This window comes from Plecotus auritus (assembly GCF_963455305.1).
Source record: "Plecotus auritus genome assembly, chromosome: 8".
Classification (NCBI taxonomy): Eukaryota; Metazoa; Chordata; class Mammalia; order Chiroptera; family Vespertilionidae; genus Plecotus; species Plecotus auritus.
In genome coordinates, this window is record NC_137782.1 from 174,153,684 (window position 1) to 174,180,672 (window position 26,989).

Genomic DNA, 26,989 nt, shown 5'->3' on the forward strand with positions numbered 1-26,989 from the left:
ACAGTTGTGGGCTTGGCCACGCTGACCTCACTCTGTCGGCCCTGCCTCCCGGGCCCCTAGGGTGTGTTACGAACGGACCACCTGGAGCCCGACCATCCAGACGTTCGTGCTGTCGGCCATCTGGCACGGGGTGTACCCCGGCTACTACCTGACCTTCCTGACCGGGGTGCTGATGACGCTGGCAGCGCGAGCCGTAAGTGCCGGGGATCCCCCCTCCCCATGCAGCCCGGGCACCGCCCAGCGGCGGGCTGGCTGGCGGCCGAGGGCTCCCGTGGGCTCCGTCTGGTGGGGCTGAGAAGCCGGCACCAGGGAGGCACCCACAAGTGGTCACTGTCGTTCCAGAACTTTCTAGAGAGCTGGGGACGTTCAGGGAGACCAGGCGGGTGGGCTCATGTTAGCCATGTTCCCGGGCGTCTGGCCGGGGTGGAGAGCGGGGTGTGGACGGGCCTGACTGATGTGGCGACCCCCGTTCCCAGGCAGACACCGTCCCGGTGCAGGCACCGTGGACAGCCCAGGGGAAGAGCGGAAACGTGAGAGAAAAAAGAAAAGAATGTTTGATTAAGATTTCACATTTCAAACCTGAAATGTTCTAGAAGCTGAAAGCATTAAAACAGTGGTTATTAGAAAACTGCTTTGTTTCCCGCGGGATTTTTTAAATCCTCACCCAAGGATATGTGTGTGTGTGTGTGTGTGTGTGTGTGTGTGTTTTGTTTTTTTTAAAATATATTTTATTGATTTTTTACAGAGAGGAAGGGAGAGGGATAGAGCTAGAAACATCGATGAGAGAGAAACATCCATCAGCTGCCTCCTGCACGCCCCCCACCGGGGATGTGCCCGCAACTCAGGTACATGCCCTTGACCGGAATCGAACCCGGGACCCTTCAGTCCGCAGGCCGACGCTCTATCCACTGAGCCACACCGGTTAGGGCATCTTTTGTGTGTGTGTTTTTTTTAAATTGATTTTAGAGAGAGAGAGAAGCATCCATGTGAAAGAGAAACATTGGTTGGTTGCCTCCTGCGTCCTGACGGGGAATCGAACCTGGAGCCGTGGGGTGTACGGGACGGCGCTCCAGCTGAGCAAGCTGCCGGCCAGGGCAGGAACTGCTCTGTGAGCAGCTCTCCCAGCTCCCGTTCGCAGACAAGTCAGGTCAGGGTCGCCACTCTCTCCAGGAGAGCTCGGTGTCCTGCACGAATGCCGAGGGGAAGAAGAGGCTGTCTTGTTCCAGAGTTACCATGGTGACAGTGGTACACGATGGAAAGATGGGAAATGGATTCTACCTCATTTATATGCTGCTGTTTACCAGAGATGATTTAAAGAGCTCTAGGCAATGCGTGTTTTTGTGTGTGTGTGTGTGGTGTGTGTTTTTCAAATATATTTTTATTGATTTCAGAGGTAAAAAGAGATAGAAACATCAATAACCAGGGAATCATTGATTGGCTGCCTCCTGCATGCCTCCTACTGAGGATCGAGCCCACGACCCGGCATGTGCCCTGACCAGGAATCGAACCGTGATCTCCTGGTTCACAGGTCGATGCTCAACCACTGAGCCACCCCGGCCAGGCTAGGCAATGTTATTATTATTTTTTTTAATTTTTTTATTGATTTTTACGAAGAGGGATAGAGAGTTAGAAACATCGATGAGAGAGAATCATTGATCAGCTGCCTCCTGCACACCTCCTACTGGGGATGTGCCCGCGACCAAGGTACATGCCCTTGACCGGAATCGAACCTGGGACTCTTGAGTCCGCAGGCTGATGCTCTATCCACTGAGCAACCCCAGCCAGGCTAGGCAATGTTATTTTTAACTTAAAAAAATTTTTTTAAGCTTTAATACAACTTCAAATCTACAGAAACGTTGCAAAGAACTCCTCCTCTATTATGCCCTTTGCCCAGACTCGCACATTTGCCATGTGCTGCCGCTCCCGGTCCCTGTGTTTCTCTACATGCGTGTACCCGTGTTTCTCTACATGCGTGTACCCGTGTTTCTCTACATGCGTGTACCCGTGTTTCCTGGGCCGCCCCGTTAGACCCCGCCAGCGGTGTGGGCGCGGGTATTCCGCATCCTGAGACGGCTGGTGGAGGGAGGCCGCGTGCTCCGGCGAGCGGCCGTAAGAACGAAGCCGGTCCTTCTGTTCCTGATTTCAGATGAGGAGTAACTTCAGGCATCACTTCGTCGGGTCCCCGCCGCTGAAACTGCTGTACGACGCCCTCACCTGGGCGGCCACCCAGATCGCCGTGAGCTACACGGTGGTGCCGTTCGTGCTGCTCTCGGTGAAGCCATCCTTCGCGTTCTACAGGTGAGTGCTGCTCCGCTCGTGGGCTCGGTGGGAGGACGGTACCAGCGCCTCCCTGCCTGCGGCGGGACGCACCGCCGGCGCCTTTGTCGGCTAAAGCCACGCGGGGGCCCCGGATACTTGATCGAGCGATTTCCCCACTCCGCCCTCCCAAGAGGGTCTGATGGGAGCATGATCAGCTGTTAGCCACTGCCTGCAGCCTCTCCAGGGGTGAACCAGAATGTGTCGCTGGTCTCTGCAAGGAATCACCCCTTCTCTTACTTTCTTTAACGAAAATGACACGAATTCGTTCTGTTCCACGCCCCCGTTTTTGTTTCACTCTGTCTGCCCCGTTTCCTCGGCCCCTGGTCAGCTCTGTAATACAGAACTTACTGTCTTGAATTTCATGGTTTATTTCTCTAACTCCTCCCCCGCGGTCCCCCCCCCCCCCCATTAGTGATACCTTGGCGATCAAAACCTTTATTCTTTCACAAATTCTTCCTTATCTTGGCGTTTAGAACGACAGCACAGAATCCGGGGTCAGCAATGGTTGAATTGAATGTGAGGAAAACCATACGGGGAGACATTAAGAAACTCTCTCCAAAGTTCCACTGTAACAGCCTGTTCCATATATATTTTTTTTAATGTGATGGGGCTGTTTGAAATTTCGCCTCGTTTTGTGGTTCACAATCCCTTGAACGTACAAGCTGTCGAAGGAGGTTAGGCCCCACTGGGCTTATATTTCCTTTGGGGAATGAGATTTCTAATATTTTTAATCACGTGGCATTTATTTTGTGACAGTAACATCCACGTTGCTTGTCTGTTACGTCATTAGAACACACGTGGCTTGATTCGGGACGGTAACGCGCGGGGGAGGCCGAGCGGCAGCCGCCTCCACTGGCCCTGCCTTCTCCGCCGGCTGAGCGTGGGGCCCTCTGGGTCCGAGGTTCCTTTCGTTTTGGGGTCTATGGAGCCACGGCCTTCCGACCCCCACGAAGGAACGCAGTGTGGTGCCGAGGCTCACGCTTACAGTCCGAGTGGCTTTCTACGGAGCTTGATAAACATGCCCTTGAGCAGAATCGAACCTGGGACCTTTCAGTCCGCAGGCCGACGCTCTATCCACTGAGCCAAACCGGTCAGGGAGGCAATGTTATTTTTAACTTAAAAAATTTTTTTAAGCTTTAATACCACTGCGGGGGGGGGGGGTCACTCGAGGTAGGGGCGGGGTGGGTAAGAGATTAGTGTGGTCAGTAAACACAGGCCGGGGGGGCACGTGGGACTTGGACGAAGGTGCAGTGATGGCGGGCGGTTCACCATCACCTGGTTCCTCAACGCTTCCCCTTTTCTTCTAGCTCCTGGTACTACTGCCTGCACATCGCTGCCATCTTAGTATTGCTGCTGTTCCCCGTGAAAAAGACTCAGAGAGGGAAGGATCCACACAGACACAGGCGGCTGTCGGGGTCCAAATCGTCCGATGAGAATTCTTTGGGACAGAATAGTTTCCCCACAACGAACAACGTGTGCAATCAGGGTCCAGCGAGCGCCGACAGACACGCGTCGTCGGGAAAGGAGTGACGGGGAAACCCGCCTCTGTATGTTCACGGCGACCGACCTTAGCACCTTCCCCAGGGGGTTTGGGTTCGTTGGGAAAGAGAGAAATTTGGGGGAGGGGATGGGGGGATTCGGACAGTTGCTGGTAGGGAGTTCCCGCTGTACTCGATTGGAAACGGGGTGATGTTTCCCCCTCCCTTGCCGTGTTCCCGGGGGCCACGCCTTATATAAGATATTTCCCGGATCTCCGTGGGCGCTCAGGGCCTCGGCGGGTGCCTGCGGGGTCATCTGGGCGCCCCGTTGCTGAATGTACGCTGTGCCTCCCAGGCCAGCGGACAGGTGGGGAAAGAATGCGTCCGTGTGGACGATGGAGAGGAATTAGCTTTTCCAAATGAACGGTCTTGCCTTAAACCCTCTATTTCCTAAGATGTCATTCCTACATGGTCTTTTCAACTGTAACATTGTGAGAACTGGATTTCAATATTGGATGTGAACTGAGCTGTGAAGGGAATTCTGGGGAAACTTGAAACAGGATTTGAAGATTGTGGATATTTTAAAAAAAATGCAATAAACGCCTCGGTATTTGAAGGGTTTTCTTAGCGCATCTCCAGTGACTGTAGCGCACGGTGGCCTTGCAAACCGCTCGGAGGCCGAATTACAGGACGCTCGCTTTCCCTGGAGGGTTTCGTTACCGTGTGTCCGTCAGCGAGCCCTTCGAGGCGGAATTTCTGAAGCATAATTAAAGATCAGCCACGCGATATTTTAAGCTTATCTTCTGGCAGAAGAGAGAGGAGATGACGGAGGAAGGCAGGCATGGATGAAGGCCGCACTGTGTGGCCGGGGGCGGAGCCAGGGCGGCGGCAGGAGGCCCAGGGGCCGGCAGGTACCAGGTGCTCACAGAAGTGCTTTTTCCTTACTCCTCGGAGCCGCTGTGATGTGCAAACACTTCATCACTTCTTAGTCACGCAGGCGTCCTCAAACGACGGCCCGCGGGCCACAGGCGGCCCGCCGAGGACATGGATCCGGCCCGCCGGGGGCCGCTGCCTGTCCTGCTTAGCAGCCGACGCGTCCCGGGCCCGCAGTGCGCATAGGAATTTGTTCATAGTTTTTTGTTTTTTTTTAAATATATTTTATTGATATTTTACAGAGAGGAAGGGAGAAGGATAGAGAGTTAGAAACATCAATGAGAGAGAAACATCGATCATCTCCCTCCTGCACACCTCCCACTGGGGATGTGCCCGCAACCAAGGTACATGCCCTTGACCGGAATCGAACCCGGGACCCTTCAGTCCGCAGGCCGACGCTCTACCCACTGAGCCAAACCATAGTTTTCGGCCATAGTTTTTTTTTAAACTATAGTCCAGCCCTCCCACCGTCTGAGGGACAGTGACCTGGCCCCCTGTTTAAAAAGTTTGAGGACCCCTGCCTTAGTGCGTTGGGCTCTTCAGTGACATTGGCCAAGCTTGCATTCTATAGGACTGTGAACGGGTTGTGGGAAGGATAGTGGTGGATCGCTCCAAGGGTTTGATGGAGAAATCGCTGAGTCAGGCTCCTCTCTGGCTACTCCATCCGCCGTGACAGTGTAATTCCTATTTGGGGAAGTTTTAAAAAAATGAAAACTTAATGCCCGTGGTCGGCAAACTGCGGCTCGCGAGCCACATGCGGCTCTTTGGCCCCTGGAGTGTGGCTCTTCCACAAAATAGCACGGCCTGGGCGCGTCTGTTTTGAAGACGTGGCGTCAGAAGAAGTTTAAGTTTAAAACATGTGGCTCTCCAAAGAAATTTCAATCGCTGTCCTGTTGCTATTTGGCTCTGCTGACAAAGGAGTTTGCCGACCACTGCTTAATGCCATTGGGTCACCTTTTCAGAGGATAATATAAATTCTTTTCCAAACCCCTAACGTCTCCTATTAAAATGCGGCTGTTCATGCTCGTTAATGAGTTTTCCGTTCTGTAAGTGGACAGGTGTGCTTTTAGCTCCTGGGCCCCGAGTCTCTCCCCGAACCCCCAGCCTTGTGATTCGAAAGGGGAGGGAGGGACAAGGCGTCAGCCCGGCTCAGGGCCTCAGCCGTGGACCCCACACCAGGGCTGGGCACCGGGCGGGCAGGCAGGGCCCTCACACGGCACCTCTGACCCATCTCTTGTGGAATTTCTTCTTTTTTTTTTTCCTTCAATTATTTAATGAAATGCAAGTTATCTATGGCGAGTCTCTCTCATTTTACTTTCATCATTAGTAACTTTTCAAATGAAGTTAAGAACAGAGTAACCCTGTGGCTTCCACGACAAAATATTTCCCTTGAAGAAGACAGAAAAATGCACTTGGGACCGCTGAGGTCTTCGTCAGCAACAACGCCACGGTCTCTTTCCAGAACGTCAGAAAGAGCACGCGTTTGCACGCCACGTGTCCGTTTTTCCGGAGGTACCTTCTCCCACCTGGTGAGGCGAGCCCCGCCCGGGTACCGCCCAGGGAAGAGCAGGTGGCGGAGGGAATTCTCTGTTTCCCGCTGCTCGGCATGGAGCCGGCTGTGCAGGGGGAGAGGAGAGACGAGAATCACCAGGGGAAGGACCTGCCCCCAAACCTCTCCGTGGGGTCAGGCCTGCTGCCGGGAACCCGGTGTCTGTGACGAAAAAGTAAACAAGTTGAGGGTCTAAAAGACAAGTGTAGGCATGCCCTGAGACAGAGCCCCGTTTGTCCAGCCCGCCCAGCCAGCACCGGCAATCCCCGTGTGTTCCTGCTGCCGGATTCTCTTTTCTTCCCCAGCGGGGGGCCTGGAGCCCTGTCACTCCTGCGCCCTGAGGGTGATCAGAGCGCCACCCCCATGGAAGCCAGGGGATGGATGGATGGCCCGTTCCTTTGGAGAGAAGCAGATGGATTCCCACCCCCACCCCCCCGCCCCAGGTCCACGCGTTGTTCTTTGCTATGAAATGGCGTATTGGGTAGCTTTTCTCCCACTTTGGGGCCACGTGTTTATTCTTTTCTTTTCCCATCGAATGGACTGGAGTTAATTTTGGAGAAATTATAATCACAGATATGTAATCTAGAAGCTAGCACGGGAGAAATAATTCTGACTCCCCCGGGGACCTTCCTCTCCCAGGAGGACCTCCCTGTGCTCCGTGCGGCGCAGTGTCCCGGGGAGTATGTAGGGAGCAGCCCCGCTCCCGCCAGGAGAGGAGCCGGAGCCGGCGTTTCCACGGCAGTGAGCCCGCCGGGGGCGTGGGGGCCTCCGCGGCACGGGGCCGGCGTCCTTAGGAATCACAGACTCGGACTCGGTGCACGTGTACGTGATTTCTCCACCTTCCCGGTGACGTGAGACCACTCCAGAGGGGATCCTCAATGTTGTATTTCTACTTTTTTTTTTTTTTTTAACATATTTTATTGATTTTTTACAGAAAGGAAGGGAGAGGGATAGAGAGGTAGAAACATCGAAGAGAGAGAAACATCCATCAGCTGCCTCCTGCACACCCCCCACTGGGGATGTGCCCGCAACCAAGGTACATGCCCTTGACCGGAATCGAACCTGGGACCTTTCAGTCCGCCGGCCGACGCTCTATCCACTGAGCCACACCGGCTAGGCTCTACTTTTGGTTGGTTATTATGCTTCTCAGGGGAAAATGAGCAAACGTAATTCTCCTCTCTCTCATTTTCTGGGGACAGTTAGTTATCTTCACTGGATGTGTCTCCGCTTTACGAGCGGCTTCTTCTCGGTGGTTAACATGAGCATTTTCATTGGGACGTGGGGTAGTCGGGGAAATCCATTTCACTTCTAAAATGTCCCGCAGAGCCCTAACCAGTTTGGCTCAGTGGATAGAGCGTCGGCCTGCGGACTGAAGGGTCCCAGGTTCGATTCCGGTCAAGGGCATGTACCTTGGTTGCGGGCACATCCCCAGTAGGGAGTGTGCAGGAGGCCGCTGATCGATGTTTCTCTCTCATCGATGTTTCTAACTCTCTATCCCTCTCTCTTCCTCTCTGTAAAAAATCAATAAAATATATTTTTTAAAAAAAATAAATAAAATGTCCCGCAGAGTAGAGGTTTATGTGGTGTCCATCCCGCGCAGCCCCCACCTGGCCGCCACCACACCTCGGTTGGCAGGGTGGGGGGAAGCGTTGTTATTACTGATGCCCGCCACGTGTGGCTGTCACATAAGGGTTCCCCCAGATGCGAAGAATTTTGAGAAGAATTTGCAGTGAGAAGGATGGTTCTGGAAACAAAGGTGGCTCCCACCGATGGTCTTGGGAGACCTGGGCCTTCCGAGGCTCAGTGGGAATGAGCCCGTGGCTCGGACGAGTCACCTGCTCGAGACCAGAGCGGCTCCATCCCAGAGGCCGACCTAAGGCTGCGGCCAGTGTGCGTGTAAGAACGGTGGCCCCAGCGGACCCGTCGGCCACGCCCAGGGGCAGCTCCCGGCCCGCGTCGCCTCGTGGTCATGCCCCGATGACGGGCGCTCGAAGCCCTGCTCCCCGGCGGCCAGGGGCAGCGGAGGAAAGCCGCTCGGCGTTCCAGCAGGGCGCACGCCGATTTCACCGAGCCAGCCCGGCAGGGAGCCCTTCCGATGGGACAGTCTCGCGGGCAGAGCACACTTCCCTCCCGCTGCCTCGGCTGTCGGCGTGTTTGTCTCTGTTTGTGCCGTTGCAGAGAGATGCTAAAACTGTTTTATGCACATCACCCACTTTGCTGGGTTTGCCACTCTGCAGCTCCTCAGATACCGTTTCATTCAACGATATTGAAAACATGTAATTTGGGTTCTGCCTTATTTTAAACGACGGAGAAGTTAGGATTTTTTTTTTTTTTTTTTGCCATTAAAATAATTGCAAGATTGCCCTGACCGGTTTGGCTCAGTGGATAGAGCGTCGGCCTGCGGACTGGAGGGTCCCGGGTTCGATTCCAGTCAAGGGCATGTACCTTGGTTGCGGGCACATCCCCAGTGGGGGGTGTGCGGGAGGCAGCTGATCGATGTTTCTCTCCCATCGATGTTTCTAACTCTCTATCCCTCTTCCTTCCTCTCTGTAACAAATCAATAAAATATATTTTAAAAAAATAAAATAATTACAAGATCCATACTTTTAATTCGAGGGCTGGCTTGCACTTAGGACATACATTCTTCCTATTTAAATTTTGGAATATTCGTGAACAACTCTGGATATGTGTACTTGGGTGTGTGTTTCTTTGTTACTACAAACTGTTGGTTAACTGGTTTGAGGAGTTAACGCATTTTAACTGGGAGAAAACCGTCACGGGAGGGAATTCTGGGTTCCAAACGGTGCCTGCCGTTGCTGTCAGCTTTGTCCAGAGCGCTGGGTGTAAAGCAGTATGTTGTGGGGTGTCACCAGCCACGGCCAGCCCATCCGAAGGGGAGAAAGGACGTCAACGTCACTGTGCAATGGGACCTTCCCCGCCCTCTGTGCCTGACGCGACTGCGCATGACCCCACGGCTGGCCGGCTGCCCCCTGAGCCGAGGTGCTGGAGGGGGGGGGGTCTGCGCTCTGCAGCCTTGCCTCGAAATAGGGGTTGCGTCCACACAGGGCCCTGATGCTGAAGGGAAGGATTTGCATTGAATAGAAGAAGCCCCACTCCGAGGTGGATTTGAACGCTGAGGGTGTAGGCCAGGGATGGGCAAACTTTTTGACTCGAGGGCCACAATGCGCTCTTAAACTGGACCGGAGGGCCGGAACAAAAGCATGGATGGAGTGTTTGTGTGAACTAATATAAATTCAAAGTAAAGGAGCGGAGGGGAGAGCAAGAGAACCCTCCGCTCTTTCGGCTCCGCGGGCCGGATAGAAGAGCCGAACGGGCCGGATCCGGCCCGCGGGCTGCAGTTTGCCCACGGCTGGTGCAGGGGGTGCCCCCCCGCGTTTGTCCGCAGCGCCTGCACTCCGTCTACCCGTAGTCGCTCTCGTTAGGGAAGGGACGTCCCGTGCAATGTCCCTGTTGGCGTCGGTGGGCACGCCCCTCCCGTCCGCGAGGAGGCTGCCCTGGGAGCGAGGCTCCGTCAGGAGGATGCAGCGGTTCCAGTGAGGGGGCTGGGCTCCTTGGCAATGCTTCCGCCTGCTTTAAAATGCTGCTGGTTCTCACGGGCTTTCCGGTCACGCAGCCCCCCGCGAAGAGCTGAGGCGTGCTCGGCCAGGCACTGGGCAGACTTGCTAACACAGAGCCTGAGACGCGGGCTCACGCGGACTGGTCTGTCCTGCTCGCTAGCACGGCCTTCTTTGCGTGCCCCTTTGACCAAGCGAAGGAGCAAAGCAAACACGCCCCGAGCCTGTGCTATAAATACCGGTGAGAGAGAGGACACAGACAAAACCACCGTCTGGAGCTGCCGGGGTGACGCCCGCCCCCCCCTCCCCGCGTGTCTGATCAGATGCTGCCGCTGCTGCGGGAAGAAAAGGGAATGTAATGAAAGACCGCAAGCTGCAGAGTGGCGGCAGCAGGGTGACTCACGGCTCCCCGAGGCGCCCCCGGAAGGTGCTGGGAACGGAAAAAGCCACGGCTGCCTTCGCTGGAGGCCCCGTGACCTGTCCGCCGTCTCTATTCTGGGCTCGCTTCTTTGAGGAACTGATGTGTTGATGGTCCTTGTGGTCCCTCCCGTGAAAAGACACACACACACACACACACACACACACACACACACACACACACGTACAGAGTCCCACAGACCTTTGCCATCCGCCTCTGTCCCCATTTTCTGTGCTTCTGGTTCTGTGTATACGGACTTGTCAGCGACGTGCATTCGGTGACGGGGACAAAGGGATCCGGCATCCGACAGGGACGTGACCCACACGAGGCTTCTCCACCTGCCCCCCCCCGCCCCCCCGGGTGCGCCCGCCTCTCCGAGCCAGAGGGACAGACACAAGCACGGGGAAGGAGCGTGAACGCGGTTCCGGTGGAACAGAGGGAGATGTGTGACTTCCTTCCTGCCTTCCCAAGCCGACTTGACCTTCGCCAGGAGTGCTTGACCTTGACCCTTGCTCCCCGGACAGGAGGCTCCCGCGCCCGCGGCCGGGCTAGGCGGGGCTGCGGTGCCTTCCCTGCGTGAGACTAGGGCAGGGGTGGGCAAACTTTTTGACTCGAGGGCCACAGTGGGTTCTTAAACTGGACCGGAGGGCCGGAACAAAAGCATGGATGGAGTGTTTGTGTGAACTAATATAAATTCAAAGTAAAGGAGCGGAGGGGAGAGCAGAGAACCGGATAGAACAGCCGGATCCGGCCCGCGGGCCGTAGTTTGCCCACGGCTGCTCTAGGGCGTGGTGCTCTGTGCGTTCTGTCTTGCCGATTCCAGAACGTGTTTTTAAAGCGGTGTTCCTGTCCCACCGCTCCGTCAGTAGCTCTGGTCGTGCGGGAAGGGGAGGCGGCCGCTGGGTCGGATCCCCCGTCACGTGGCGATTCTGTAACCGCTCCTTTGGGGTCTGTGTCTTCAGAGCTGCCCCGGTGGCTTCTTGCTGGGTCTCAGCCATGTTTGTAACTTACACGTGAATGTTCCTTTTTAATGTGTGTGTCTTTGAAACGGATTAAACAGTAGTTTAAACGTGTCTGTGCGTGTCTGTGCGTGTGTGCGTGTCTGTGCGTGTGTGTGTGCGCGGTTTCAGGGGCTTTCAGTTCCGTGCGCAGGGCTGAACACCAGGCCCGTCGTGAGAGGCGGGGGCCCTTCGACGGCAGCTTCCTCACCGTGAGGATCGTATCCAAAGGAGGCACTGACCCTTCCACTGCTTACAAACTATTTGTTTATTTTTTATTTATTTATGTTTTAAAATATATTTTATTGATTTTTTACAGAGAGGAAGGGAGAGGGAGAGAGAGTCAGAAACATCGATGAGAGAGAAACATTGATCAGCTGCCTCCTGCACACCCCCCCACTGGGGATGTGCCCGCAACCAAGGTACATGCCCCTGAGTGGAATCGAACCTGGGACCCTTCAGTCCGCAGGCTGACGCTCTATCCACTGAGCCAAACCGGTTAGGGCTGCTTACAAACTGTTTAATGACACTCACCCCACCGCCAACACTTCGGATGACAACGCAAACCATCTTACATTAGCCGATAGGACCTCGTGTTCTCCCATGTACAACTGGAGAGGGTGTGCCTGGGGTCACAGAGAAGAGAAGGGGCTGGCTGTCCAGTCCCGATGGCCCTCCCCCGGCGCTGGGCCCTCCCCCGGCGCCCACCCGTGTGGGGTTCGCCTTTGAGAACAGAGTGCCGGGCGTCCCACGGGCGTTCTGTGCCGTCAAACAAACCGAGGGGGCCCCGGCATGAGCGTCGGGCGCTGGCGGGGACAGCTATGTGTTAGGTTACTGTCGCCCAAAGATGCCACGTGGAAAACGTGCCCAGGTCGGGGCGGTCCGGTGCAGGTGTCACGCATACAGGTAAGTCCGGTCTGGGTGCTTTCTCTCTGGAAGGCCTTGGCCTGCGGAGGCAGGTTTAAATGACCCGTGTGGAGAGTCAGGGCCGTGCCAAGATGGGGCTGCGGCCCAGAGGAGTGCGGCCCGCGCCCAGAGCTGCGCCAGCGCCGCCCTCCCGGGTGCTGACTCTGCAACGAGGCAGCTGAGGCCAACTGGGCTCCGCAGGACCAGGACGGAAGGCCCTGGAAGGCCCGCCGATGGCCTGCCTCCCGTTCGATACGGGTGAGCGTTGTAACGTATTTCCTTGGGTTTTTTCTTTCCGTTACTCGTTCCGCAGTGGCTTAGTGAGTGCCTACCCTGTGCTGGGCACGAAAGACGAAGTCTCCGCCCCGCCTTCCAGGAGCTCGTAAGAGAGAGTGCGGGTCACGCCGTAGGCGCTGCCTGGAAGCATGGAGCAGGGGCCGGGACCCGGCAAGGCGGGGACTCCGCACAGGAGTTGGCGTGGGCCTGGGAGGAAGTGCGTGGGCTGAGAAAGACATTCGGGAGGCGCTGATTAGAGGAGGAGAGGAAAGCATGCCAAGGACGTTAGAGCGCTCTACACAGAACAAAAATAACCAGGTTACGCAAGCTTAGATCCATGCGCCAACTATCTATTTAAGAACAACCTATCTCCCCCTGATCAGAAAAAGGAATAATAGGAAGAAATTTAGTTTAGCCAATTAAAAAAAAGGGAGAGGGAGAGAGAGAGAGAGAGAGAGAAACATCAATGATGAGAAAGAATCATGGATTGCCTGCCTCCTGCACGCCCCCTACTGGGGAGTGAGCACACAACAGGGGCATGTGCCCTGACCGGGAATCGAACCGTGACCTCCTGGTTCCTTAGTCAAGGCTCAACCACTGAGTCACACCAGCTGGGCTGAGTTTAGCCAATTTTTATTTTTTAATTTTTTTAAAAATATATTTTATTGATATTTTACAGAGAGGAAGGGAGAGGGATAGAGAGCTAGAAACATCGATGAGAGAGAAACATCGATCAGCTGCCTCCTGCACACCCCCTACTGGGGATGTGCCCGCCACCAAGGTACATGCCCTTGACCGGAATCGAACCCGGGACCCTTCAGTCCGCAGGCCGACACTCTATCCACTGAGCCACACCGGTTTCGGCTAGCCAATTTCAAAAATATTAAGGCTGAACTGTTCCCAGCGTGTTGTTAGGACAGAGCAATGTAACGTAACAGACACTCATGCCCACTGCTCGGACCGAAGGTGCGTTTGCTCTGCCGTGTCAGGTGCGACATTTGCTCTCCCCCCCCCCATTTTTTTCATAAAAGGAACGTTGCACTCAAGGCCCCACCCTACCCCACCCCGGAAGCAATGACTGTCAGTCTTACCTGCTTTGGGTAAGCTTTCCTTTAGGTGGGTTTGCTCTTTGGAACTCGGCTCTGCGGGTTTGGAGGTAAATATCGTGTCCCGTCTCCTACGGCTTCTCTAGGTGGTTGCAGCCAGGGGGCCCTGTGGCTTCCATTTGTCCCTAGAGCCGGTGGCAGCTCGGGTTTTTCGTGTCACAGAGACACTGCACTCCTCTTCACTCATAAAATCCTTTCTGTCCCATGACGCCGTGTCTCTTCCTTGTCCCATTTTCTCTGTTGTGCGCTGGAGTCTTCTGCTGGGGCCCGTCCAAGGAGCCGTGAGCTTTGCCAGTGCAAGGGCAGCGCCGTCCCGCTGTGCCCGGGCGCGGTGGGGGGGGGGGGGGACAGGTGCTGGTCCCCATCCCTTTCGGCAGGGCGAGCCTGAGAACAGCCTTAAAGAGGCCCAAGACCAGAGCGTAAGGTGCCGGCTGTTCAAAGCCATCGCCGGGGAAGCCAGCTGCCCGACACCCGGTGCCACGGCCCTCCCGTGGCCAGGGGCACCCTTCCCTCAGCAAGTTGGTTTCCTGTTGGGCACTGCACACTTTTTTTTTATATATTTTATTGATTTTTTACAGAGAGGAAGGAAGAGGGATAGAGAGTTAGAAACATCGAGGAGAGAGAAACATCGATCAGCTGCCTCCTGCACACCTCCTACTGGTGATGTGCTCGCAACCAAGGTACATGCCCTTGACCAGAATCGAACCTGGGACCCTTCAGTCTGCAGGCCGACGCTCTATCCACTGAGCAACACCGGCTAGGGCACTGCACACTTTTTTTTTTATTTTTATTGATTTTTTACAGAGAGGAAGGGAGAAGGAGAGAGAGTTAGAAACATCGATGAGAGAGAAACATTGATCAGCCGCCTCCTGCACACCTCCTGCTGGGGATGTGCCCGCAACCAAGGTACATGCCCTTGACTGGAATTGAACCTGGGACCCTTCAGTCCACAGACTGACGCTCTATCCACTGAGCCACACCGGTCAGGGCCCTGCACACTTTTTAATGCATGGGTCCTTAGCCTCAAGAAGAGTGTCATATGTACATTGCCTCCGGGCCCAGACTCTCCATCAAAAAAAGAAAAAAAAAAAGAAAAAAAGACCCCGGCCAGTGTTTCTCAGGGGTTGAGCGTTGACCTATGAACCGGGCGGTCACGGTTCAATTCCCTGTCAGGGCACAGGCCCAGGGTGTGGGCTTGATCCCCAGCAGGGGGCGTGCAGGAGGCAGCCGATCCATGATTCTCATCATTGGTGTTTCTGTCTCTCCCTCTCCCTTCCTCTCTGAAATCAATTAAAAATATAAAGATTAACAAGTAACAGAAACCCACCTAGAACCCGCCCTCCGCATGGACAGAGGCGCTTGTGAAAAAGCAGCCAGCACAGTCCCTCTGCTGCCTTGCCCATCCCCAACCCCCGGGGCCTCTGCAGGGCCGTCTGTGGCCCCCGTGCTGCCTGCTGGTGGGCTGGCCGGGCTTCCCTCCCCGGATCTGGGCAGCACCTGGCTGTGCCGCCCACTCTGCTGTTGAGGGTCTTTCCCCGGCATCTGGCAAACTGTCCTCTCCCGCCTCTTCCTTCCTGCTGGGACCGGTGTTTTCCCGAATGGGATCTTCTTCCAGGGGCGTAGGAAGGCCATCGACAGATAATTAATTAGAATGTTCTTCACGGCCCTCACCGGTTTGGCTCAGTGGATAGAGCGTCAGCCTGCGGACTGAAGGGTCCCAGGTTCGATTCTGGTAAAGGCATGTACCTTGGTTGCGGGCACATCCCCAACAGGGGGTGTGCAGGAGGCAGCTGATGGATGTTTCTCTCTCATTGATGTTTCTAACTCTCCCTCTCCCTTCCTGTGTGTAAAAAAAATCAATAGAATATATTTTAAAAAAATGTTCTTAACGTTCATCGAGCATGACAGCAAAGCAGACCACGGACTGAGGAACATACAGCCAGCAGAAGGAAGCCGCCCGTGACCAGCGCATGACTTTCCGAGTCACTTGCTCGGGAGACACTGACTCAGAAGGAAGAACTAGGGGGTTTTGCATCAACGATCCTGTGCTCCTGACATGTGATTCCGGAGGACTGGCCTGCGAGCCTTGGCGTGCGTGGGTGTTCTGTGTGCCCAGCGGCGTTGCGCTTTGGCAACACCAAAGGCGTCTCCCTCCTGGCGGCCTGGCGTGACTGCCGCCGAGCGTGCGACCAACTCCAGCCGTGGGCAAACTACGGCCCGCGGGCCGGATCCGGCTGTTCTATCCGGTTCTCTTGCTCTCCCCTCCGCTCCTTTACTTTGAATTTATATTAGTTCACACAAACACTCCATCCATGCTTTGGTTCCGGCCCTCCGGTGCAGTTTAAGAGCCCACTGTGGCCCTCGAGTCAAAAAGTTTGCCCACCCCTGATACTAACCCGAAGCCCTTTTCCTATAAACTGATGTGACATCCCTCCCTTGTAACTCTCTCCCAGCCCTCTCTGCTTCTCCCTCTCCACCCAGGCCCCCCGGAACACAGGGTTTCACATTTTCTCCCCCTGGTGCCCCTCCCGTCGGTTCTCTGTGCTGCCGTGTACTCCTCTTCCGCCGCCATCCCGGGACAAGGAGGCGTCCCTCTACGTGTGTTGTATGTAGAAGGAACACGCCGATCACACGGGGCAGACGCGAGACTGGCAAAGGCATGGCGAGAAGTGACAGGGACAAGTATCACCAACTAAAGCAAAGGACGTGTCAGGAGCATCCTGGAAACCTCCCCCCCCCCGCCCACCCTCCTTCAATAAGGACTTTGGTTAATAAAATTTTTAAATATATTTTTATTGATTTCAGAGAGGAGGGGAGAGGGAGAGAGAGAGAAACATCAATGATGAGAGAGAATCATTGACCTCCTGGCTGTACATCCCGCACCAGGGATCGAGCCCACAACCCGGGCACGTGCCCTGACTAGGAATCCAACCACGACTTCCTGGTTCACAGGCCGATGCTCAATGCCTGGGCCACACCAGCCAGGCTGGTTAATAAAATTTTTGTTTCAAGTCTCTGTTTAAGAAGCCAGGGGACTCTGATGGGTGAGATCAAGAGAGAGATACCGCTTCTTCCAACATTTCTGAATTTCCCAGGTACTTTACATGTGTACTTTATAATGAACACGTTTGCCTTTTCTAATCAGAGGGAAAACATTTTTAAAGCAAAATAGTGTTCAAATCATCTTAAGGTTTCTATGGGAAATTTACAGGCAATGAAATGGAACCCATCCATATAAAAAGACTGGACTGCTGACGTCACCACCACCACCCCCACCCGCCCCGTGCTGGTGCTGTTGGAAGAGGTGAGTGGGCGATTAAAATGGCCGTCTTGCCCTAACTGGTTTGGCTCAGTGAATAGAGCGTCGGCCTGCAGACTCAAGGGTCCCAGGTTCGATTCCGGTCAAGGGCATGTGCCTTGGTTGCGGGCACATCCCCAGTGTGGGATGTGCAGGAGGCAGCTGATCGATGTTTCTCTCTCATCGATGTTTCTAACTCTCTATCCCTCTCCCTTCCTCTCTGTAAAATATCAATAAGATATATTTAATAAAATAAAATAAAATGGCCGTCTTGATGGCAGCGTGGTGAGGACTGGGAGGGTAGCTCATAGTTTCCCTTCCACCACCGCGTGGCAAGCAGCAGAGCCACACTCGCGAGGTGACATCAGTGGCTCTGCTGAAGTGAGACACCCTCAGGATGCGTTCGCCGGGAAAACGTAGGCGGGCTGCGCAAACCACAGGCAGACCACCGCCGGTGGAGGGAGACGCACCTGAGACAGAGCCCAGGAGAAAGCGTTTCCATCACTGCGTGACAGCGGCCTCAGCGTCCAAACGTATGGAAGGAATAGTCAGCATTCGGCATGAGTTAGGAACTCTTCATTATCAAAACAGATACAACTTCCTAAACGTAACCTTTAAAAAAATACACGTTTTTATGGATTTCGGGGAGGAAGGGAGAGGGAGAAAGAGAGAAACATCAACGATGAGAGAGGATTTCGGAAAGGAAGTGAGCGGGGCGCGGGAGGGGAGAGAGAAACATCAATGATGAGAGAGAAGCATTGACTGGCAGGTGTGCCAGGTGAGGGCACAGCACTCAGGAAAAGAATGGATGGGAGCACAGCCCTGCAGATGGGGCAAGTCAGAGGTCCCCTTTGCAGAGATGGGGTGGGAGCCAGACCTGGGGAGCTGCGGAGGGGGGAGTGAGGGAGAGGGGGAGCCGGTGGGCTCTCAGGACCAGGAGTGGGGCTCCCACCTGCGTTGGGGGAAGGCAGAGACCTCGCTTCTGGATTCCGAGGAAGCGGTTGGAGCTGGCCTGCCTTTGCAGTATTTTGCGAAGTTACCATTGCGGGTTAGGGCTCTGCATAAGCTTTGAGTGTGATGCTGAGTTATAAGATAACCATAGCGCCCGGCCAGGGTGGCTCAGTGGTTGAGTGCCGACCTATGAACCAGGAGGTCCTTGTTGGATTCCCCAGTACGGGGCTGCTCTCATCACTGATGTTTCTATCTCTGTCCCTCTCCCTTCCTCTCTGAAATCAATTAAAAATATTTTAAAAAAATGGTAAATTAGCCGAAACCGGTTTGGCTCAGTGGATAGAGCATCGGCCTGTGGACTGAAGGGTCCCGGGTTCGATTCCGGTCAAGGGCATGTACCTTGGTTGCGGGCACATCCCCACTGGGAGGTGTGCAGGAGGCAGCTGATCGATGTTTCTAGCTCTCTATCCCTCTCCCTTCCTCTCTGTAAAAAATCAATAAAATATATTTTTAAAAAAATGGTAAATTAGCCCTGGCAAGAAGAAAGGCATTGACAGTGGAGAGAATGTGGCCCCGGCATTGTCCAAACACAGCCATTCCGAGGCTGCAGGAAGGGTGCCAGGGCGGCGGGGCCAGGACACGCCCAGGCCCAGCCACTGGCTCACGCGCACGCACCTGCCACCGCCTCGACCTCGGACTCGGCCCGCCCCCTGGGGCGTGGCCACCCGCGGCCCCGCCCTCCCGTGGCCACGTGACCTGTCAGTTCGCGGAGACAGAGGAAAATGGCCGCCGGGCGTGTGGAGGGCGCCGCGCTGCGAGCCGCGCTCTCTCCGTCTCCCGTGTGCTAACCGCGCCGCGGCAGGGCTGCCTTCCCCCGGAGCTGTTCGGCGGGGCGGCGACACGGTCAGTGAGGCGGGCGGGCGGGCGGCCTCGGGGGTGCGGGCGGGAGGGCGCGGCCGGGAGCCCGGGGTCGGGGCCCGCGAGAACGCGCGTCTGCAGCGCAGGCAGGTCTGGGACTCGCGGTCTCAGGCGCGTCTCTCCGGGCCGACGGGCGCCTTGGGACGGGACGGGGCGGGGGAGCCGGTGACTTCCCGGGTGCGGAGCGGGGCCTGGCGGGGCCTCTGCGCGCGCCTCCAGATTCGTGTGGCTGCAGCGGGGACGCCGGGGTGGGTGCAGGGCGGAGGGGTGGGGCCGGGGCGGGGGGAGAGGAGGCTGGAGGGGAGCCGGGCCAGGCTGTGAGGAGCCGCTTGCCAGCGCCTCCGGGCCGTCGAGTCCGGCGCGGGCGCGGCTTATTTCTAGGGACGAGGTGTGTGTTCCTGCCGGTGGCCGCCGTCACCCCGGCCCGCCGAACCGCCGCCCAGCCTCCCGGGCGCCTGCAGCCCTCCCTGCGGCCGCCAGGGGCGCTGGCTCCCGGCTGCTGCCCGGCCCTGCCCTGCCCGGCCCTGCGATCCCCTTGCCGCCGGCCGCCGGGTGTGGCCCAGGCCTCGCCCCTCGGCCCCCGGCGCGTCCGGGTCCCTTTGTCCGTGCTCCCACCTCCACGTTGGGGGTCGGACGCCTGGATCTGTTTCTAAAGCGCCGCCGGGCGCCCGGGGCCGAGCCGAGGGCTGAGCAGCGCTGCGGCCAGGTGTGTTCTTTGTTCACCGGCGTTACCAGCGCCGACCCGGTCATCTCCAACGCGCTGGGCATTTGGTCTAAAACAGTGGTCGGCAAACTGCGGCTCTTTGGCCCCTTGAGTGTGGCTCTTCCACAAAATACCACGGCCTGGGCGAGTCTAATTTGAAGAAGTGGCGTTAGATGAAGTTTAAGTTTAAAAAATGTGGCTCTCAAAAGAAATTTCAGTCGTTGTGCTGTGGCTATTTGGCTCTGTTGACTAATGAGTTTGCCGACCACTGGTCTAAAACAAAAGACGGGAGTCCCTTCTCTTACCAAACCTACGTCCTGGTGGGAGAGGCCATCGGCCAGCAGGTCACATGCAGATGACAAGGTTAGGAAAGTGCTGGGAAGGGATCGATGTTTCTATCTCATCGATGTTTCTCTCTATCCCTCTCCCTTCCTCTCTAAAAAATCAATAAAATATATTTTAAAAAAAAAGAAAAGGGAATAAAAAGTGCCTTGTGAAGGAGGCCCTGTGACAGAATAATCCGGGGAGAGGGTGGGAGTGTGGGAATTCTGGTGTCACGGGCAGTAGCTGATAGGGGCCCCGTTTGCACATGTGTTAGGTGCAGTTTCAATCCCCTTTCATCACGTAACTGCATGGAACTGTGTGTTATTTAAAGATGGTGAGCCCTGGACACGCGGCCAAGAATCTAGCCCCAGGTGACAAAACATCAAGTGCTGAGGTCAGAGTGAGGCGGAGGCGGCGGGGCCGGGGCCTGGGCCTGTGCTGCGAGAAGAAGGCCTTTGGGAGAGAGAACAGTGACGGGAAGGTGGGCCAGGGCCCCGGCATCTGTCTGTGTTCAGACGTGGTTTCCAAGTGGCTTTCATTTGCACTTGAACAAGTCCCGGCAAGGTGGTCAGAGCGACCTCCTCTGATGCTGGTGTTCTGGGCGGTCATGTTCACGCAGGGCAGGCCCGTCCCCACCGTCGGGCCCGCTTTTCTCGTCCTCAGCCCCTGTCGGTAGGCATCGTGCCCGGGGGAAGGCGGCTCCCACCTGGGGAAGTTGTCCTTGAGGGGAGATGTGGACGTGGGTGAGGAGGATGGAGGGTTGGTGTGGCGTGAGCTTAGGTGTACGCGGCAGCGTGGGGGCGTCCCTGCGGAGGGTGGCGTGAGCGGGGCCGCAGCAGGCTCCGGGAGAAGGTGGGGTGGGGCGGCCTCAGGGGGGCCTGCTGTCCAGGCCTGCATTGGAGGTGGGCTTTCTAGGAGGCGGGGCAGTAAGCAAAGGCCTGGACAGAGCAAAGTGCGGGGCAGCTGCGGAGCGTGGGTAGATCGGTGTGGCTGGAGCTGGATGGGTGGCTGTGAGTGGGGAAGCAGGTTTGGGAGGAGGGGAGAGGGATGGGGTCGGGAGGGAGAAGGTGAGGTGGAGGGAGGGTGAGATGGCCAGATTGTGAAGGAGCTGCGTGCCCTCCCACCATCATCAGGACCCTGCTCTGCGCAGAGCGAAGCCGTCCCTGGGAATCAGGGCGTCGCATCTTCACAGCGACCTTGAAAGGCTTTCAGGGTCTCAGTCCTTGAGTAACTTGTGAGTAATACAGCCCCGTCTTCTGGCTCCCAGCGGGAGTAATGGGGCTAACGGAAGGATTTTCTGTTCCTCTGGCTTCAGTGTGGCAGCTGGATGGGAGGGAAGGACAGGAGGGAGGGGACGCGGTGGGGAGACTCATGCTGACCCAGGTGACAGATGTTGCAGGACAGGTGCCTCGACCACAAGTCGCCTCTTTGCTGGAAGCAGTGCCCACACTGTTACCTGTGATGCCTTCCCAGCCTGTGGCTGTGACTCTGATCATGACTGTGGCTGTGACTGTGACTGTGGCCGTGACCGTGGCTGTGACTGTGATCATGACTGTGGCTGTGACTGTGACTGTGACTGTGGCCGTGACCGTGGCTGTGACTGTGATCATGACTGTGGCTGTGACTGTGACTGTGACTGTGGCCGTGACCGTGGCTGTGACTCTGATCATGACTGTGGCTGTGACCGTGGCTGTGACTGTGATCATGACTGTGGCTGTGGCTGTGACCGTGACCGTGGCTGTGACTGTGATCGTGACTGTGACTGTGGCTGTGACCGTGGCTGTGACTGTGATCGTGACTGTGACTGTGGCTGTGACCATGACTGTGACCGTGGCTGTGGCTATGACTGTGACCGTGACTGTGACCGTGACTGTGGCTGTGACTGTGACCGTGGCTGTGACCGTGACCGTGGCTGTGGCTGTGACTGACTGTGGCTGTGACTGTGGCTGTGGCTGTGACTGTGACCGTGGCCGTGACTGTGACCGTGGCTGTGACTGTGACCGTGACTGTGGCTGTGACCATGACTGTGGCTGTGACCGTGGCCGTGACTGTGACCGTGGCTGTGACTGTGACTGTGACCGTGGCCGTGACTGTGACCGTGGCTGTGACTGTGACCATGACTGTGGCTGTGACTGTGATCATGACTGTGGCTGTGATCATGACTGTGACTGTGACTGTGACTGTGGCCGTGACTGTGACTGTGACCGTGACTGTGGCTGTGACCATGACTGTGACTGTGACTGTGGCTGTGACCATGACTGTGACTGTGGTAGATTGGTTGCGGGCTGGCAGCTGACCCCATCTGAGTAGCCAGAGCCCTTCTCTGGGACGTTTGGCGTTGGGAGGAAACCCACATTCCCATGTGGACGCGGTCTGTGATGAAGGAGGGTGGAGGGTAAGCCGGCAGAGAATGAGAATTCTGCTGGCGTTTGCGGTCCAGTGGCCCCGCCTTTCCCACAGCGCGGTTTGGGAAATAAGCCAGGATCCGCCACGTTGGTGTTGCTGGAGCTGGCGGAAGTTTGCGTCCTGCACGGTCAGGAGTCTTAATTAAGTGTGGATGGAAGACCGACACTGGGGCACTGGGGTTTGGTTGGCTGATGTCGGACAGGAGGCAAATGGGAGAGAAATGGCAACTGCTGGCCCTTGGAGAGAGGGGGTGCCGGGGGGAGTGGGTGTGAGTGTGGCGTTCACAGTGAGGGGAGTAAGGAGAGGGGGTGCCGGGGGGAGTGGGTGTGAGCGTGGCGTTCGCAGTGAGGGGAGTAAGGAGAGGGGGTGCCGGGGGGAGTGGGTGTGAGCGTGGCGTTCACAGTGAGGGGAGTAAGGAGAGGGGGTGCCGGGGGAGTGGGTGTGAGCGTGGCGTTCGCAGTGAGGGGAGTAAGGAGAGGGGGTGCCGGGGGGAGTGGGTGTGAGCGTGGTGCTCACAGTGAGGGGAGTAAGGAGAGGGGTGCCGGGGGAGTGGGTGTGAGTGTGGCGTTCACAGTGAGGGGAGTAAGGAGAGGGGGTGCCGGGGGGAGTGGGTGTGAGCGTGGCGTTCACAGTGAGGGGAGTCAGGAGAGGGGGTGCCGGGGGGAGTGGGTGTGAGCGTGGCGTTCACAGTGAGGGGAGTAAGGAGAGGGGGTGCCGGGGGGAGTGGGTGTGAGCGTGGCGTTCGCAGTGAGGGGAGTAAGGAGAGGGGGTGCCGGGGGGAGTGGGTGTGAGCGTGGCGTTCGCAGTGAGGGGAGTAAGGAGAGGGGGTGCCGGGGGGAGTGGGTGTGAGCGTGGTGCTCACAGTGAGGGGAGTAAGGAGAGGGGGTGCCGGGGGGAGTGGGTGTGAGCGTGGCATTCACAGTGAGGGGAGTAAGGAGAGGGGGTGCCGGGGGAGTGGGTGTGAGCGTGGCATTCACAGTGAGGGGAGTAAGGAGAGGGGGTGCCGGGGGAGTGGGTGTGAGCGTGGTGCTCACAGTGAGGGGAGTAAGGAGAGGGGGTGCCGGGGGAGTGGGTGTGAGTGTGGTGCTCACAGTGAGGGGAGTGAGGAGAGGGGGTGCCGGGGGAGTGGGTGTGAGTGTGGTGCTCACAGTGAGGGGAGTAAGGAGAGGGGGTGCCGGGGGAGTGGGTGTGAGCGTGGTGCTCACAGTGAGGGGAGTAAGGAGAGGGGGTGCCGGGGGAGTGGGTGTGAGCGTGGTGCTCACAGTGAGGGGAGTAAGGAGAGGGGGTGCCAGGGGGAATGGGTGTGAGCGTGGTGCTCACAGTGAGGGGAGTAAGGAGAGGGGGTGCCGGGGGGAGTGGGTGTGAGCGTGGTGCTCACAGTGAGGGGAGTGAACCTGGCCACGGCAGAGGAGGGGAGCAGCCGGGCGGAGGGCCACGTGGAGCGTCAGCATGGCGGTTTGGGGGTTGGGGGGGGCTGGTAAAGGGAGAGGCAGGTAGAGCCAGACCCTGGTGTCTGACTGAGGGTTAGACTCGATCCTGTGAGAAGTGGGAATCAGTGAAGGTGCTGGATGTTGGTGATGACCGTTAACAAAATCTCTTACTGGTTTCCAGTTCTAAAGGTGCCACAATCTAGAAGATTAGGGATTAAAGGTTCTAAAGAAAATTAAAATTACATTGATGTCATTTCTGTATTTAAAAATGTAATTTTAAAAATGTAAATTTGTATGGTTGAGATGCTGTATAGATAGTTTCTTAGTGAATTTTTTCTCCCAGTTAGTATATCACTAGCATTCTTCTGTCAGGACATACTTTGGAACCGTTCTGATGACTGTGTGTTGTTCCGCTGTGTGCATGTATCAGAATTTACGGACTCCCTGTCGCTAACTTTTTTGTTCTCATGACTAAAATTGTGTTGTATTTAACATCTCTCTCCATGTTCCTTGTGTTTCTAGAATTGATTCTTAAAGTTACTGGACCAAATAACAGAACCTTTTTTGATGATGATTTAAAAGTAAGGTGTCCTTCAGGTATAGTTTACATAGACTAGAATTCACTTTTTAGCGTTAAGCTTGGAATTTTGGCAAAGCCACATAATTGTGTGATTGCCAGCACAGTGAGGCTATAGGACAGTCTGCTCCCCAGGTTCTCTCACCCCTTTGTAGTCGTCGCCGCCCCACTCCAAGCCGACAACTTCTGCTCCGGTTTTGTCTGCCTCGTGTTCCCTTTTAGGAAGTCATATAAATGGGACCATGCAGAGCAGTAGTTCCTGTCTTCTGGCCCCAAAGAGAGGCTTCCATCCCACACGCACACCACTTTCACCCCATCCCAAGGCCCCCCAAAGTCTCAGCGCATTGCAGGGTCAGCTCAGCGTCCAAATCTCCTCTTCAGCTCCCAAGTTCTAACGCCCAGCCTCTAAGTCAGGTGTGAGTGAGGCTCTGGGTGTGCAGTCTGCCCTGTGGCCATGGTTCCTGGCCACCCGGGAGCCTGGGACCCTCGAGAAAAAAGCGTGTGCTGTAAAGAAAGCGCAGCGCAGGCCAGGCTGGGGCCAGGCGCAGACACACTGTCCGGAGTGGACAGGTGTCACCAGTCCCAGTTTTATTCTCTGAGCAGAGCAAACGATTTCATTTTGGTGAGCTCTGATTTCTCAGTTTTCTTTTTTTAAAAACACGCTTTTAGTGTTGTATCGAAAAAAACCTTTGCTTAATCCAAAATAATCTGTTTTCTTCTGGAAGCTTTGTGCTTTTGGTGTGACATTGAGGTCCACTTTGCGCTAGTATGTGTATTTGGGGTAAGGCGTGACTGAGTTGAGGTTTGTTTACTTATTTGCATTTGAATGTCCAGTCGAATAAAACAAAGTTCCTGCCCTTTGGAACTTGTGTTCTGGTTGTGGCAGATGGACAGCAAATGCACACATGTTGTATGTGTGATGGCGGTAAGTGCCACGGAGAATGTAGAGTCGGGCGGCGGGGGGGCCGGGACCGCTGTGCAGTGAGTGTAGGGGTTACTGTTTTACGGGACATGGCAGCCAGTCCTGGTGAGGGGGCTGAGGGCTGGGGGGCGGCCATGTGGGTCGGTCAGTGCAGAGGCCCCGAGGGGCGCAGTGCTGTGCGCTCACGTGGTGAAATGGGGGGGCGGGGTGGTAGGAGATGCGGTCAGAAGTGGAACTCCAGGCCACTGAGGCCAGAGTAAACGTGCAAGTCCACCTCGTTGCTTTGAGGGGCCACTGGGGGGCTGGGAGCAGGCGGGGTGTCGTCTGGCTCAGTGCTGCCAAGGTGGTTCTTCAGCAGCGGCTCCGGCTCCGCAGCAGGGCAGGGCGCTGGCTACAGAGCTGGTTACAGACCCGGCCTCGCCCAGACCTGTGCCCGTCTCTGAGCGACAGCGGGCCGCTGCTTTGCAGGGTCTGCAGGTGCTTCTGGGGCGGCCGTGGCTCCTGCAGACGCCCTGGGTCCCGTGGAGGTAGGCGGTGGGAAGGCGGAGCGAGTGGGCAGGGCAGGGGATGTGGGCGCAGGCCATGGCCGCTGGGGCCAGGCGCTTGTGATGGGTGGTGAGCAGCCCGCAGGTCTGAAATCCGCTCGGCAGGCCCCGGGGGGTGTGCTCGGAGACGGCTGTGGCGCGGGAGAGGCTGAGGGGAGACCTAGGGAGGCTTTGGCCTTGGAAGAAGGAGCTGGAGCTGCTGGGTGAGGCGGGAAGATGGCGGGGAGCCAGGGCGCACCTTCCTTCGCTGGGAAGATGGGGCTGCACCTGGAGTTGGGAGCGGGGTGAGTTAGATTGAGGGGAGCGTGAGCCTTGGGAAGCCAGGAGCGGGCATTTCGCCAGCTGAGCCGGGCGCCTTGCCGTCGGTCCTGCCAGTGGAGCGATCTGTCCAAGCCAAGGTGCGTGGTTTCTTCTAATCTCAGATTCTGTGTGTTTTATCTGTGTGCTCTCAGCAGGTCCCGGGGCAGAGACAACGCAGCTTTCTGCCAACATGTCGGTCCTGATATCACAGAGTGTGATCAATTACGTGGAGGAGGAAAACATCCCTGCCCTGAAAGCTCTCCTGGAGAAATGCAAAGACGTGGACGAGAGAAACGAGGTGAGCCGGCGGCCGCTCCTCCCCCTCCTCCCCGGGGCGTGTGGTGCCCCGCGTGCAGGCAGGGCGCCCAGCTCCGGGCCAGTTAGTGAGAAAGACGCGGCTCCTCCCTCGTGATACCGACTTGAAATAATGACCATTCCTGGCAGTTAACGCACTTCCAATCCCGTATTTTTGGAATGCATTTGAACTTATATGAATTATTGTGTATTGAATTTAGATTTATGATTGTCTTTTTTGCAGATGGAATAATCAATATTCAGGAAGTTTGATTACTGAAATCTAAAGTGCTTCTAGGACGCTTCAGAGAGCTTCTATAAATAGATTAGCAAAAACAATTAAGACTCTTGGAAATATTTTCTTTAATGGAGCCCCAGTTACTTTCTGATTTATCCATGCCATACGCCTTGGGATTTTAAAAGCCCTGTATCTTTAAGAGAGAGTTAAATAGTCATGGGTTCTGTTTAATAAGACAGGGAAGTATACATTTACCATTTCATTAATTTATAGTAGATATTTCTAGTCAACAGTAGACTGGGGAATATAAATAAAATGTTGATCTTACCTCATCACGAACAGCTGCAACATCTTATGGGCTAATAGACTTTTTGTATGAATTTTTAATGGCAAAGTATGTACTTGTTTTATAAAACGTAATAAAAATAATTTTGTTTCTTAAAACTGTATTTTCCATGTAGCATAATTTTTTTTTTTTGCCAGTGGATCAGATCATGAGAAGTTATTTCAGTTTTCACATGTACA

At 55.9% G+C, this 26,989-nt stretch overlaps 2 protein-coding genes across 18 annotated transcripts in view; both read left to right on the forward strand.

The window, feature by feature from the left end:
- The window catches only part of MBOAT2 (membrane bound glycerophospholipid O-acyltransferase 2), a 66,789-nt gene extending 62,371 nt beyond the window's left edge, over positions 1-4,418 (forward strand). For all 7 annotated transcript variants that reach the window (XM_080684698.1, XM_080684693.1, XM_080684694.1 and 4 more), the window contains 3 exons: positions 61-193; positions 2,147-2,298; positions 3,627-4,418. In XM_080684698.1, the coding sequence (XP_080540824.1) occupies positions 61-193; positions 2,147-2,298; positions 3,627-3,849 (508 nt within the window). In that variant the 3' untranslated portion in view covers positions 3,850-4,418. The remainder of the gene's footprint in view (positions 1-60; positions 194-2,146; positions 2,299-3,626) is intronic.
- A 14,149-nt stretch (positions 4,419-18,567) lies between these two features.
- KIDINS220 (kinase D interacting substrate 220) overlaps positions 18,568-26,989 on the forward strand; it is a 59,488-nt gene continuing 51,066 nt past the window's right edge. For 8 of the 11 annotated variants that reach the window (XM_080684422.1, XM_080684428.1, XM_080684430.1 and 5 more), the window contains exons 1-2: positions 18,568-18,710; positions 26,088-26,230. In XM_080684422.1, coding sequence (XP_080540548.1) covers positions 26,123-26,230 — 108 coding nt within the window. In that variant the 5' untranslated portion in view covers positions 18,568-18,710; positions 26,088-26,122. Of the gene's footprint in view, positions 18,711-26,084; positions 26,231-26,989 lie in introns of all 11 variants that reach the window. The other 3 variants (XM_080684425.1, XM_080684427.1, XM_080684424.1) reach the window with 2 other exon arrangements.